The sequence below is a fragment of the Peromyscus leucopus genome, chromosome 1 (genome assembly GCF_004664715.2).
Source record: "Peromyscus leucopus breed LL Stock chromosome 1, UCI_PerLeu_2.1, whole genome shotgun sequence".
NCBI lineage: Eukaryota > Metazoa > Chordata > Mammalia > Rodentia > Cricetidae > Peromyscus > Peromyscus leucopus.
Genome location: NC_051063.1, coordinates 77589856 through 77605531, shown reverse-complemented (window position 1 = coordinate 77605531; position 15676 = coordinate 77589856). Strand labels below are relative to the sequence as shown.

At 48.3% G+C, this 15676-nt stretch overlaps 1 protein-coding gene across 1 annotated transcript; it reads right to left on the bottom strand.

The window, feature by feature from the left end:
- Positions 1 to 251: 251 nt before the first annotated feature.
- On the bottom strand, positions 252 to 14001 carry Kif22 (kinesin family member 22). Its single transcript, XM_028885553.2, has 14 exons — positions 13873 to 14001; positions 7876 to 8068; positions 5752 to 5879; positions 5516 to 5670; positions 5128 to 5337; positions 4821 to 5051; positions 4533 to 4686; positions 4276 to 4411; positions 2762 to 2930; positions 1546 to 1711; positions 1150 to 1205; positions 633 to 845; positions 499 to 558; positions 252 to 379 (listed from the first exon to the last, which is right to left on the bottom strand). Exons 1-14 carry the CDS (start codon positions 13928 to 13930, stop codon positions 332 to 334), a joined length of 1977 nt encoding a protein of 658 aa, XP_028741386.1. The 5' UTR covers positions 13931 to 14001; the 3' UTR covers positions 252 to 331.
- Between the last annotated feature and the right edge of the window lie 1675 nt (positions 14002 to 15676).

Sequence of the window (15676 nt, the reverse complement as noted above, 5' to 3'; positions counted from 1 at the left end):
ACGGCGGGGCGGGGTTTAAGTAGAAGCGCGTGCCCGCCTAACGGTCGTTGTGCTCAGGCTTTGGCTCCAGCTTTTTGATTCATGTAGGCCACCGTCCCCTCCCCATCCCAGTGGTTTATTTACAATCGTGGACGAGTTCGGGGTTTCCCGAAGATGGCGCCCAGATAAGTGTCCCGCAGAGCTGGATCCCGGTCCCAAGGGCAACTGTGACTCCCACCCCGGCCCCGCCATCCCTAAAAACCAGGCTCAAGCACGGAATAAAATCTGTATTTACACGAAGACGTCATTATACAAGGGTGTTAAAAGAAAAGGTAGTGTTAAGAGCTGGTAGTCAGGAGGGGCCACAGTGCTGGCCGGCAGCCAAGCCCAGGAGGTTCGCCTGTAAGAGAGAGTGAAGTGCGTCAGCCCGGCAGCTGGGGGAGGGTAGGGGGGCGGTGGGGTGGGGTGGGGCGGGGCGCAGCGCGCAGGCTGGTAGGGAAAGGGCAGAGATGTCCTTACCTTCAGGAAAGACTCCACCTGCTTTCCAGAAATGCCTTCCACCTGTTCCAAGTCCTCCACCTAGAGGACAGCAGCGGTGAGGAGGTGGACAAAGAGCGGGGACCCCCCTCTCCACCTGCCCCCTAGGCTGGTACCTTGCTGAAGGGGCCATGGAGCTCCCTCCAGCCCAGGATGAGTTGGGCCTTCTTCTGGCCAATGAGCTGCAGGCTGCGCAGATCTCGGGCTGAGCCTTCATTCAGCAGATCCAATAATTTTTTGCGTCCATGTGCCAGTAACTCTGGGCTAATCTGTAGCTCCCAGCAGTCCTCAGCCTTTTCCACAGGCTTGGACTCTTGTGATGGCTCCAGCTATGAGGTAACAGAAATGATAGCAAAGGCCTGTGGATCACCGCCAAGACCAGGCGCCTAACCCCCTCTCCAGCCTCCCGTTCTGGTACTAATTTTGTTGGACTTCTGGGCTCTACAGTTTATAGCGAGCAGGAGCTAGGCCGCATACTAGATCTAGTCAGGAGCCAACCCAAGGGCAAGGGACATCGAAAAGAGAGGAAACCGACCAATGGTGGATACCCACTCTGTGAGGTGCACTCATATTTCATCCAGTATCCTATGCAAAAGGTTCCCAGCTGGAAAACCGGGGTGGGGTCGGGCTCACCTTTCTTTTGTGGCCTTTCTTCAGAATGTGAATCTTTGACTCTGCCTGCTTCTGAACTGAAAGCAGGAATTAGGAGCTGGTCAGGCACAGGTCATCTCTCTCTCTTCCTACTTCCCTGGTAGCCATTTGCTACTCCCATTTCTCCAACCTCGAGCTTTTTTTCTTTTGAGACAGGGTCTCACTCTATGACCAAGGCTAACCTGGAATTTAGAGCGATCCTTCTGCCTCACCCTCCCGAGTGCTGGATTACAGGTGTGTGCCACCATATTCAGCCAGTAAATACCCTGCTGTCTTAACTGCCATGACAAGCAGCCAGGGCTTCTTCAGACGCGGGGGAGGGGATGAGTGACACATTTCTGAGACCCTGGGTCTCCGGAGACCCTGGGCTAAACTTACTTAGCTGCAGAGGCATCACCACTGCCCTTTTCAGGGGCCTTGCCGATGTGCCCGGACCAGAAGGGAGGGGTTGGGGAGTTGCCGGGGTGTTCTCTTTCTCCTTTGGATCCAGCACCTCCTGGGCCAGCACCTTGGCCTCCAGTTCTTTTTGCTTCATCTTAAGCCTCTGTTGGAAAGGATCATGGGAAGCTGGGACTCAGCCCCGGCCCCCCAAAAGCAGTGGGTTAGGAAGGTGACAGGCAGAGAGCTCTGCTGTCCAGGAGGATAGAGGTAGGACCAGCAGGAGAATCAGCGAGACAGTTCAAAATAACTAAGGGCATTCGTATGATCAGAGGGCCACCTGAGACAGAGGAAGTCTTCAAGCAAGGAGGTTTTTTTTTTTTTTTTTTTTTTTTTTAAGACAATGTCTCACCATGTGCCTACGGCAGGCCTGGAACTTGGTATGTAAATCACACCAACCTCAAACTCACGAAGAGAGCTGCCTGCCCTCTTTTTTTGTGTGTGGGTGTTTTGCCTGCATGTCTGTGCGCCGTGTGTGCCTGGTGCCCTTGTGGTTAGAAGACAGGGCTGGGTCCCTGGCACTGGAGTTACAGGTAGTCATGTGCTGCCATGTGGGTGCTAGGAACTGAGCCAGTGTTCTTAACTGCTAAGTCAGTCTCTAGCCCCGGGTGATATTTTTATTATTTATGAGGATGTACTTGTGTCTGTGTATGACAAAAGACATCAGAGGCGTAGGCTCCCTGAAGCTGAAAGTTGCAGGCAGTTGTGAGCTGTCTGAGGGTTAAGAGTCAAACTCTGGTCCTCTGTAAGAACAATAGATGCTCTTAACCACTGAGCCATTCTCTAGCCCCAGGGAATGATTTTTAATTTGGATCCCCCCACCCCTCTTATCTGATCTTAACTGTTTCTTAACCCAGGTTTGAACCCTAGCACCCACATGGCAGCTCATAACTGTCTTTTGACTCCAGACCCAGGGTATCCTGCACCCTCTTCTGGCCTACCATGGGCACTACACACACGTAGTTCACAGCCATACATGTCAGCATAAAACCCATATATATATTTATATATAAATACATATTTATATATATAAATATATATATAAATAAATCTTATGAAACCTGGACCAGCATCTAAGTGTCCTTCTCTGTCTGAAGATACTAGGAATACTTCTCAAAGCTGATTGGAATATTAGGTCACCTTCCCCAACAATTACCTCAATCTCCAAGTCCTTTTCCTCCACTGTCTTAATGAGTACCATTCGCTCTCGCTTTGGGGTATTCAGTAGAGGTGTCCCTTGGCTCCCCTGAGAGCCCAGCAAACGATCCAAGCTCAGGAGGTTCTCCAGCATGGCTGGGTCCATATTGCTTAGTTTCTGTAAGAGGCTGAGTAGAAAAAAGGTTACTCCCACCTACCTCCTCTCTCATCACCTCCAGTAGAGCAGGGCTACCTTTGTCATGCCTTAACTTGGTGTTATCTGTTTGGGAACTCTAAACAGTTAACTAGCCTCTGAGTATAGTAAATGGGTGAAGTCAACTCCCAGGGATGCCAGGTTAGCAGATGAAAAGCAGTTACGACGCACTGGATGCCACACATTAGGGCCCTACCGTACTGCCTTGTCTAGGAGGCGTGTGATAAAGAAAAAGAGACAGAGAGCTGGGGGGGGGGGTAACTCAGCAATTAAAATACTTGCCATGCAAGCAAGGGCTCTAGAGGTTGGAGAGCCACAGTAACTGCCCAGTGGGTGTGACGGCCTGCCTCTAATCCCAGCCTCAGAAGGCAGACATAGGATGCCCCCAAGCAAGCTGGCCACAACAGGGAGTTCTCAAGCCTCCCCACATTCACATGCACACCGCAAACACATGAAAAAACGAGAGTAAGAGCTGAGGGCGTGGCCATCTGGAAGCAAGTTGGGGACGCTCCACAGAAGAGGTCCTCATTAGGAGGTATGTGACAGCTACTAGAGACAGGAGGAGACGCCTGATCCAGTGGGCTGTCCACACAAGAGTCTTGTTCCAGCAGTCCTGGCTCTCCGAGCACAGTAACTTCTACCCATCTTTGTTCTGCCTGAGATCGTCACCCTCACCCCCGGTGAAAATTGTCTTTCAAAGTGAAAATGCCATCTTTCCAATAATGCCCAGTTAGATGATCTGTGCTACACTGAACTAGCTCCTTCAAGACATAGATTATGTCCTGTTCTTTATGTACAAGCCTTAAGAAGTGCAGCATCAGAAAATGTAGGGCAAACAGTAGAAATAAGTTTTCTTCCTGAGTTTCACAGACCAAGCCATTCTTTATATTTTTAGATACAGGGTTCCTCTGCATAGTCCTGGCTATCCTGGAACTCAGTCTGTTGTAGCCCAGGCTGGCCTTGAACTCAGAGATCCGTCTGCCTCTGCCTCTGCCTCCCAAGTGCTGGGATTAAAGGCTTGGGATTAACTGTCTGCTGCCATTCTTTTCTGTATTATCTACCTGGCTTTATAAACTTAGGTTCCCCTTCTCCTACAAGTGAATCCTCAAGGTCAGGTTCTGAGTTTGATATGCCCCATTTCTGAGCTTGCCCTTATCCAGAGTAACAGTTTGGCCCTTTGGTGAGTTTAGAACAGGTCTTAGAATGAATGAATTCATTGGGGAAAAGGTACACAGCTGCTTTGCTCAAGGATTTGACAGGCTAAACCTCTTGTTAGCTTACAGCTATTACAGATTCTGCAGAGAAGGCCTGCCTCTCACCTTAGTTTCTGGGAGGCAGAAGCTGGAGCTGCTATAGACTCAGGGCTCCCAGTTGATTCTTCTTCAGGGCCTTTGGCTTTCTTTGCCTCTGACGGGCCTAACAGTTCTTTCTGAGACAGCTTAACAGGTGCCAAGGCTGAGAAGATTGGAGGGATATAAAGGAGAATCAAAGTGGTCAGCCTCAGTGCCGGTGCTCAGCGGTTTGGGCAAAGTCCCCATTGTCCTGCCCATTCCATTCTGTCTTCCCCAATCCTCACCATGAGGCTGCAGACTCTCATTGGTGAAAGGCCGGTTAATCACCTCCTTGGACCTAGCAGTGAAGTTCAATGCTGAGACTGTATCCTGGTAAAAACGTCTTTCAGGAGCAATGTTGGCAATAATGATGCTGTGAGCTGAGCCACCCAGAGAGTCCTGAGGGGTAAGGATTGGAGTATGATTCAGACTCCCAGCCTTCCTATTCCTTGACAACGGTTCCCACTACCCTAACCAGCAGGCCTAAGAGCCACCTTCTCTATCCCTTTTGACCCAATGTGGGTCGACATGACCTGCAATAAGCGAGTGAGCTTGCTGTCCCGGTATGGTATGCGAGGGAGGCCCTGGTTTAATGCGTCCACCACTTTGCCCAGTACAAAGAGGGAGGTGTTGATGGCTCCACTCTCTTTGAGCCGAATGCCCTGGTTGCCTGTGCGACGGTTGTCCTCGGAACCAGCCAAATCAATAAGGTAGAGTTTTCCTTCCCGCTGGCGAAATGGAGCCAAACGTTCGCGCTGACCCACCTAGGGGAAGAGCAAGGGGCCCAGACTTAGCTTAGGCTTCAGGGGCTTGCCAGGTCCTTGTGTCAGCAGGCCTTACCTTGACCAGGAGCACTGCATGACTGCGCGAAGACCGCTGGTTAAGCCGGGTGGCTCCTACCACGCGATTTTTACTGGCTGGGAGAAAGTGCTGCTCAAAGTCAGAGAAGGTAGTGATGTGCTTCTCTGTGAGGCCGGGAATCAGGATGTTTCCTCGACAGTCTTCACGGATCGCTAGGTCTCCTGATGCGGGATCCAAGAGGTCTAACACCTATTTGAGCAGTGACAGTAAGGCCACTTCTCCAGGAACAGGGTGCTTGCTCATGGGGATAGGAGTCTCCTCTCAGCTGGATCTGACACCCAACCCCATCTTTCCAGGTCTCATTACCCCTCCTCATGCTAGAGCAGAGCTTCATGTTCTACAAGGCACTCTTATTTTGACACCTCACCTTTTCCTGGTAGATCTCTAAATAGGACATAGTGACAGAAAGGTCCCACGGCCGGCCCTCTGCACTTTCTTCCCTTGTAATCTGCAGGAGGTCCATGAGCGCTCTGGGAATCACTCCAGGCTGTTCTGGGCTGCCCAGCATTGTGTGTGTCTTCCCTAGGGAAAGAGCAAAGAAGCTGTGAAGTGTCCTCGGTCCCCAGCCCTCGCTCACGTACAGCTCTCTTCTGGCGTTCTCACCTGCCCCAGTGGGTCCGTAGGCGAGCACACTGGCGTTCTGCCCTTCCAGCAGGTGCCTCAGGATGGGCTGCACGGAGCCCACATAGACGTCCTGCTGGGTGCTCTTCTCCCCATAGAAGGCATCGAACCTGTGGGCAGGAGAGAGGAGGGCGTCAGCAGGGCGTTAGATTGACACCTAAACCGAGATGAGGCTGGCTTTTAAGGCCCTGTCCCAGTTCTTGACCAGAGACCTTGAAAGTGTCCCTGGAAAATCTACTTTATTCTAGTCACTGTGCTGACATTAGGGAACAAAATTAATCTCACATAGCAATCTGGTAGGCTGGTAGGTACCCATATTTTGCAATGACTCAGGAGACAAAGGTAAGAACACACTAGAAAGAATAAATGATTCTGCTGGGAGAAGGAAGTGTTGCCAAACAGAAGGACACAGCAACAAGACCTGGTGTTTTGTGTAGTAATTTTCATTTTGGAAGGAAGCCTAAACTCAGGAAGTGAGCAAGGCAAAGGCTTCAGGAAGTCCCCAAGACTGACAGGTAAACGAGGCACCTCCCTCCCCAACCCTATAAAGCAGTAAGGGCTGCTGGGAGTCACTCTCATCCTGGAAGAAGCAGAGGCCAGTTGAGCTGCTTGGAAAAGGCTTACCACCTGCAGCTGTTCAGGGTTCTCCAGGTTCCTAGCTTTTGTGAGCTGTCAGCTATCCTGGGGTGGGCTTTGGTGATGCAATTGTCTGTGAGTCATTTCTGCTGCTGTAGTAATTTACTTACTATAACTGACATATTCCTGTGAGTCAACCCAATAAAACTTACTGGACCACCAAGTTGGATGTTGGTGGTACCCTTACTTTGGCCTGTGGCTGATTCCCACTCTGTGGTGAGTAGACATTTGTTTCTATATCCGAAGTAATAGTGTCACACGTGTGGTGTGAAAGGGCTTCCCAACATTTTTCTTGAGGTAACACTTGACCAGGGTAGATAAAAGGCTGGTCTAGATTCAAACACAGCTTACTCACTGCACTGTGACTTAGAATTCAATGCATGCTGACAAGAGAAGACTGGAAAGGAATGGGAGCCCAACTATTAAGGACCTAGAACTGGCACAACCTAACTTTCTATAAGAAAATAAATCAGACAACAAATATTTTAGGTTTTGTGACCATGTGGTTCCTTTCATAACCACTTAATTGTAAGGCTAGTCAAACAGCCACATTATGTAAATAAACGATAAAACTTTATTTACAGAAAAGTCTCTTGAGCTGGGCATGGCAGCACACACCTGTGATCCCAGCACTTAGGAGGGCAAGAGAATCAAGAGTACGTGGCCAGCCTGTGTTTTATACGAGGTTGTTTTAAAAACAAACAAATAAACAGACAAAAATAAAACAGCCAAATGGAAGACACCTAGTTGGACTTGACCTGCAGGCTGTGGTTTGCCACCCTCAAGGCCAGACTAACAGGCCAAGTTTAAACTTTAAAACTGCTGTGGAATAATCCCTTTGTACACTGTGATTGGTTTAATAAAGAAGCTGACTGTTAGGTGGGAGAGCCGAACTGAGAATGCTGGGAAGGAGAAGGGTAGAGAGAGAGAGTCACCAGCCAGAAGGAGGAGTCAGACTCACAAAATGGGATAGAGGTAAAAGCCACAAGCCTCAGGGTAGCACATAGATTAATAAAAATGGGTTAAACTGTAAGAGCTGGTTAGTAACAAGCCTGAGCTATTGGCCGAGCATTTGTAGTCAATACTGAGCCTCTGAGTGATTGAGAGTGGCTGCGGGACAGAAACCCCACAGAAACTTTAAGCAGTTGTCCTCTTGTGTGCCATTCCTAAATCTGCACAGTCTTCTTTGGATTGCCCACCACATCTGCTTTCCACCCTTTCCATGTATTTTCTACAACCTAGCCGGGACTACACTGCTCCTTCCTCCCTTTATCCCAATGTCCCCAAGACTGACATTCAGCTGAACCTCTAGCCTTTCTCTACAGTATTCACTATATACCACGAACACCCAAACAACCAAATGAAGGTTTGGGGAACAAAGCTTTGCCTAGCAAGGCATAGGACAGATCTCAGAAACCGGGAAAGTGATAGCGTGAGCAGGCCTAGACAGAGAAGTGGCTTGAAGCTTACTGATACTTGAGTGTCTCCTGGTATTTCCTCCAGTTGGCCACCTCAAGAGAGCAGCTGTCTATGCCACGTACACAGGGGGCTTCGTTCGCTCTTGTTGCTTCATCCATAAATGGCCGCAGTCGTACAGCCACCCTTACTCGGGCTGGAGGTGGGCGGCGGCTAGCCCCTACCTTGCTTGGACAGCGACCAGCTCCTGGAAGAGACCAGCTTTCGGTGTTAGAATTTTGTAGAAGTACAGAGAAACAGGAACCAACTTTGCTGGGAGGATGCCTTTTACTTAAGGGGAAGCTAAACCTAAGACAGATATAAGCAGGTGGGTTGTTTGGAATTCAGACCTCTGCCCTTCATCTGACACATACTACACCCTGTGCTTACAAGGCACTTGAACATCCAGTTTTCATTTGCTGCTTATGACAACTTGAAAGTAAGGAGAAAGCAGGTAAAAATGTGCAGTAGAAACTAAGATGCAGCCAGGCGGTGGTGGTGTATGTCTTCAATCCTAACACTTGGGAGGCAGAGGCAGGCAGACCGATCTCTGAGTTTGAGGCCAGTCTGGTCTACAGAGCAAGTTCCAGGACAGTCAAAGCTACACAGAGAAACCCTGCCTTGAAAAACAAACAAACAAACAACCAGAAAACTAAGATGTAAAACTTTACTGGCTTGTGGAAAACACGGCCAAGAGCCTGCTTTGCCTGTTTCCTAGGTGAGGAGAGACAAAAGCACCATGGAAGCTCAGTGATCAGCACAAGGGGAGGGGTGTGTGCGATGAGGGGGCTGGCTCTTCAGATAGCTGGATTTCAATTCCAGCTCAAACCTGTAACCATGATTGGCTTGTGACCTTTGGCTAATGGCTTAACATCCATGTATCTTGGTTTTCTTGTCAATCAGCCTCTGCTCAAATTCCAGCTCCCCTACTTACAACTAAATTAGGGATTTTTAAAAAAAAATTACTATGCCCCAGCTTTCTCACCTGTAAAATAGGAATAAACAAAAATACCTACTCACTAGGCGGTGGTGGCACACACCTTTAATCCCAGTACTTGGGAGGCAGAGGCAGGTGGACCTCTGTGAGTTCCAGGCCAGCCTGGTCTACAGAGCAAGTTCCAGGACAGCCAAGGCTAAACAGAGAAACCCTGTCTCAAAAAACAAAAACAAACACACACACACAAAAAAACCTACTCATTGGCATTGTTAGAATAATGAAAGAAATTCACATAAAAGTGATTCTCTCCCAGTACTTGATTTAAGAAGAAATCCTGTTTCACTTATTTATTTGGTGGTTGTTTTGTTTTGAATTAGTTTATCTGAGTATTCTGCCTGCCTGGCTGTATAAGCATGACATGTGTGCCAACAGATGGTTATGAGCCACCACGTCCACATGAAAGCTGGGGGCTGAACCCAGGTCCTCTATAAGAACAGCAAGTGGGGCTGGAGAGCTGACTCAGCAGTCAAGGGCACTGACTGGTCTTGCAGAGGACTCTGGGTTCTATTCCTAGCACCTATGTGTCTGCTCACAGCTGTCTATAACTTCAGTCCCAAGGGAAATTGATGCCCTCTCTGACCCCCACAAATACCAGGCACTTTCATGGTGTACATTCATACATGCAGGTAAACATACTCATGCACATAAAAATAACAAAAGAAATCTAAAAACAGTCCAAGTGGTAGAGGCAGCAGTGTACGCCTTTAATCCTAACACTTGGGAGGCAGAGGCAGGCAGACCTGTGTTTGGGGCCAGTCCGGTCTACAGAGCAAGTTCCAGGACAGCCTGGGCTATACAGAGAAACCCTGTCTAGAAAAACAAAAATAAATAAATAAATCTAAAAAAAAAAAAAAAAAAAAAAAGTAAGAACAGCAAGTGCTCTTACCCCAAAGCCATCTCTCCAGCCCCTTGTTTTTGAGATAAGGACTCACTATGTAGTCCAGATAGCTCAGAATTCAAGTGCTGGAATTACAAGCATATGTTACTAGATCCAGTCTAAGTGCTTTGTTTTATATACACCCCCTACTTCCCACTTAAAGGCATAGTGTAAAGGATTTAGGCCAGGGATTCTCAACCTGTGGGCCTTGACCCTTTTTGTGATCGAAGGACCCTTTCACAGAGGTCTCCTAAGACTATCAGAAAACACAGATACTTACATGATTCATAACAGTAGCAAAATTACAGTTACAAAGTAGCACCGAAAACAATTTTATGGTTGGGGGTCACTACAACGTGAGGAACTGATTTAAAGGGTTCCAGCATTAGGAAGTTTGAGAACTACTGGTCTAGGCAATCTGCCCCTCCTTTAACAGCTTGTTGGTGACAAAGCTTTAAATGAAGGTCTAATTCTGAAGTCCATACATGAATTAGCAGACCCTCTTCTGTGTATACTATGACATTTGGAATCAAAGACAAATTCTGCTTGGTAGCTATCTAACCCTGATAAAGTCACTTAGCCACTCCAAACTTCATTTCTCTCTACAAAAATAGTAACAGTATTTATTACAGAAGATCCACTCAGACTAAATATGTATACAAAGTGTTCAGCATAGTGCCCTGCAAGCTTCAATGTTAGTTGTTGCTTTTATGATTATTATTCTTTCTTAACACACTTTAATCTCAACAACTAGTTGGCAGACTCCTAAGGGACCTTTATACTGCTAGATCCAGCAGGCACGCTCAGTCTCAGTCTGAATCCTATGTGAGTTCAACCCTCTTATGAGACATGCTTTTCCCTTGGTTTCTATGCCATCCCTTCCCCTGATTGTTTTACTAGTTTTCTGATCTTCCTTAGTTTAACAGTGTTAAATGTTCTGTTCTACACCTTGTCAACTTCTGTACCACTAGCATTTTGAGTTGTATAATTCTTTGTTGTGGGGCTGTCACATTACAGACTGTTTAACATGTACCCACTAGATCCCAGAAGCATTCTCCTTCTTCATCTCCAGGTTGTAACAAGCAAAACAGGTCTCTCCAGACACTTGTACATGTTCACTGGGTACAAATGTCATCCCTAGACCAGATAGCGTCGATTCACTGCACAGGCACAGGCACCTACTCTGTTGGCACCAATGATCTTTTTCTCCTCTTTTTAAACGATCATCTTCAAGCCTCTTCAAGCCGATGATGCCTCTGACCTTCACATCAGATAGCATCTTCCATCACAGACCCTCCTTCCAAGCTGCCATCTACCTTCTCTTGGGTGGTTCACAAGGTACCTACCTCAAATTCCACCTGCACTAAACTGACCCTTACCCCACTCTTTGCAACAGTTTTCTCACTTTGCTTTCTAACATCCACAAATAGCTCAGACCCCCAAACAGGAATTTTTAAGTGTCTTCTTTCTTCCACATAATCATCAATACCTGTTAGCTCCTAATTTAAAATTTATTTAATATTATGTATGTCTGCGTACCACTATGCTGGCTAGTTTTTTTTTTTTGGTTTTTCGAGACAGGGTTCCTCTATGTAGCTTTGCGCCTTTCCTGGAACTCACTTGGTAGCCCAGGCTGGCCTCAAACTCACAGAGATCCGCCTGCCTCTGCTGGGATTAAAGGCGTGTGCCACCACCGCCCGACTGCTGGCTAGTTTTATGTCAACTTGACATAAGCCAGAGTTATCTGAAAGGAGAGAACCTCAACTGAGACAAGTGCCACCATAAGATCCAGCGGTAGAGCATTTTCTTAGTCAGTGATTGATGGCGGAGGGCCCAGCTCATTGTTGGTGGAGCCATCTCTGGACTGGTGACTGGGGTCTATAAGAAAGCAGGCTGAGCAAACCATGAGCAGCCAGTAAGCAGCACTCCTCCACAGCCTCTGCATCAGCTCCTGCTTCCGGGTTCCTGTCCTGCTTGAGTTCCTGCCCTGAATTCTTCCGGTGATGGATTGATTACAGTGTGGAAATGTGAGCCAAACAAGCCCCCCCTCCACTTGCTTTTGGTCATGGTGTTTCACCACAGCAATGCTAACTCTAACTAAGACGACCCATATGTGCTTGGTGCCTGTGTAAGCCAGAAGAGGATATCAGATCTTCTGAAACTGGAGTGACAGATGGTTGTGAGCTACCATGTGGGTGCTGGGAACCCAATCAGGATCCTCTGAAGAGCATCCAGTTTCCTTAGTCATTGAGCCATCTCTCTAGCCTCAGTTCTATCTTTTAAAATACTTGTTTTTGTTTTTTTTGACAAAGGCTGCCTTGGCCTCCAGATGTTAGGATTACACCAGTGGCAGGCTTTAACTCTTCTTTGTGTGTGCAGACCCACACGTCTCTGTGTGAATGCATGTGGGCACGGAGGCCAAAGATCAGACTCTGGTGTTCCCCAAGATGGGATGGAATGCAGGTCCTATGACAAGTGCTTTACCAGACTACGCCATCTTCCCAGCCACTCCTCTTTTGTGAAGAGAAAAAGGAATCAAGAACATTTTGACCTTCTTTATCTTAACACTTGTTCTTTTTGTCCTTTTCAAGGCTGAGTAAAATCCTGCCCAAACTTTGAAACCTACTTTAATCACCATTTTCATATTTCCTTATCTGTTTATGTGTATGAAGGCTTTGCTTACTTATGTGTATGTGCACGGCATGCATGCCTGATGCCCTCGAATCCCCGGGAACTGGAGTTACAGAGTTGTGAGCCACCACGTGGGTGCTGGGAACTGAAACCAGCTCCTCTGGAAGAGCAACAAGTCCAGCCCTAACTATCATTTTCTTCTCTTTTCCTTTCTTTTTGTTGTTGTTGTTTTGGTTTTTCAAGACAAGGTTTCCTCTGTGTAGCCCTGCCTGTCCCAGAACTCACTCTGTAGCCCAGGCTGTCCTCAAACTCAGAGATCTGACTGCCTCTGCCTCCTGAGTGCTGGGATTAAAGATGTGGGCCACCACTGCCCTATGTATATCATTGTCTTAATAAAGCCTTCTCAAAAAACCCAAGGGTTTGTTTCAGATTCTATACTACAAGTTTATGCCTACCAAGCATTGCCTTTATCATATTATTTTATGAGACTGCTTGAAAACAGTCGTAACCTCCTCTAGGAAAGGGGCAATATCCAAACACTTCCGTGTTTACTGTATACCAGACACAACGGGTCTCAGCCTGTGATTTGGCATAATCGTCAAGGGAGCTGGCATTACAATCTAGTTACCTGAGTGTGAGTTTAGACCCTCCAATATTTGCTAGTTGCGTTACCTTGAACTGAACAAGCTCATCTATGCCTGTTTCCTCTTGTTCAAGTACAGGGGGCTGGTGAACCTTAGGGGTTAAGAGTGCCTACTATTCTTCCTGAGGACCTGAGTTTGGTTCTCAGCACCCACGCCAGGCTCACAACCATCAGTAACTCCAGCTCGAGAGGATCCAACTTCCTCTTCTGGTCTCTGCGGGCATCCACACATAGGTGGCGCACACAGATAAAAATAAACTTTTTTTTTTCTTAAAAACAGAACATTAACAGTAACCACCTCAGGCCTCAGTACAAACATTAAATGATTGATTATAAAATGCTTGCAGCTGTGCCTGGGGCGAGGCGTTCTCCCCAAAGGCCGAGCACACAGTAGTTACAAGCCACAGTTCGGTGAGGCATATGCAAATCCTCTTAGAAAAGACTCTGAAACGCCTGACAGCCTTTCCAACACGAAAACAGCATCCCAGTAGCCATTCCAGGGCGAGAGGGAAAGAAAACTGTCTTTGATTTCTCTTTGCCAGAATCCACCCCGCCGCCGAGTCCAGCTCCCTGAGATCTCTGGGCACCCAGACGCCACGTCCCTTCACTACTCCGTGCTCACAGACGGGGTGGCTGCTCGGCTTCACAGACCAAACAAACCGAAGCAGGCTCTAGCCGGGCGGGCACCAGGCCCCGCGCACTGGGTCTCAAGCCGGTTTACACCGCCGAAGGCCGCGAGCAAAGAGCGCAGGGGCTGGCGGCGCCCACTCCCCGCCCTGCCGCCCCGCGCCACCCGGATTCTCCGGAACAACCGCTACCCAGTAAGCTCCACACAGCGATGCCTCGCCCTCCCGACCCCCGTACCTGAAGTGGCCGCCGCCATCTCCCGCCGCCTCGGCCTAGCCTTAGCCTCAATGTTCATCCTCCCTTCTCCGGGACCCCGCTTCTCTCTTTTGAATTGCCCGGGTCCCGCCCCTCTCTCAGACTCGACCAATCACCGCTTCTTACCGCCGGACGTCTCCGTTGTGACTCGCTATAATCCCGCCTTCTTGGGCTCACTTCCGGTCCGAAAGCGACGCTTCTCAGGGATTGGCCCTGCCGCCTGTCACTAAGTGGTGAGTTCCCGAGGGTGCTGCCCCTTAAGGATTTTGACTTTCCAAGGCAAAGTGCTGGCTTCCTCCTCAGCTATGAGTTTGGAAGCCTTGGATTGATTCTATCTTAACGTTCCCAGCGCTGAATACACTTTTTTGCCATCTGGAGCGGACATGGTCTCTGTAGCCCGGGCTGTCCTGGAGCGACAGCGCAAAGGTTCCTCTGTGCTAACCTGAAATTGACACGCACACCCCTTTTCTCCTGTGGGGAAGTACCCGCCCCTGTTCTAGAAATTTGGGCTTGAAATGCCTCAGCTAACTGCGTGTTTCAGTTAAACTGCTTGTCTTCTCCCAGCAGCTACCAACCGGGATGCAGTTTTTCTGTGTCCAAAAGCCTTTAAAGACTCCCTGAAAAATGCATTTGAGGCTGCTCTGTGAGGAGTGTCTCTAGGTATTCGCCGGCAGCTTCATACATATTCTCAGTTCGGACTTTGGTCAGTCATGCTGGGTGGTCTTTAGGTCTCTATCCCGCAATACTGGAACTCACTCGGTAGACCAGGCTGGCCTCGAGATTACAGAAATCGAGCAGAAAGCAGAGATCTGCCTACCTCTCTGCTCGATTAAATGGCACCAGCATGCCCTTCTGTTTCTGTTTTTGTTTTTCAAGAAAAGGTTTCTCAGCTGGAGCTCTTGAGTTCAAGGCTAGCCCGAGCCTGGTCTACAAAGTGAGTTCCAAGACAGCCAGGGCTACACAGAGAAACCCTGTCTCCTCACTCACACACACCCCCCAAAAAAAGGAGGGGGAAGAGGAGGAGAGAGAGAGAGAGAGAGAGAGAGAGAGAGAGAGAGAGAGAGAGAGAGAAGGAGGAGGAGGAGGAGGAGGAGGAGGAGGAGGAGGAGGAGGAGGAGGAGGAGGAGGGAAGAAAAAGAGAAAGAAAAGGGTCTATCTGTGTAGCCCTGGCTGTCCTGAAACTCACTCTGTAGACAAGGTTGGCCTCAGACTCAGAGTTCTGCCTGTCTCTGCCTCCCCAGTGCTGGAATTAATGGCGTATACCACTACTGCCTAGCCAGGGGTTAGAAGTAGTTAGCTCAGCAGTAGTATCTCACTACTCCTAGCACAAAGGCAGGTGGATCTCTGTGAGTTTGAGACCAGCCTGGTCTATAGAGCGTGTTCCAGGACAGCCAAGGATACACAGAGAAACCCTGTCTCAAAAACAAACAAACAAACAAAAAACCAAAACCAAAAAAACTAAAGTTTAGAGATTATGTTCCATCTGTCAAAGGGGTATTACAATTTAAAGTTTTGGTTATTTTTTATTTTGTGAGACAAAGTGTCTTTATGTAGCCCTGCCTGTCCCAGAACTCAACTCTGGAGACCAGGCTGGACTCAAACTCACAGAGACGGGGCTGCCTCTGCCTCCCTAGTGCTGGGATTAAAGACAGGAATCAAAGTTGTGTGCCACCATGCCCAGCTCAATGTAAAGGTATTGATTGGCATTGTTTACAGTTCTGGAATGGGAGCACATTCCACACAATAAAGAACTGATTGGTTATGGTCTAGTGACTTCAGATTAACT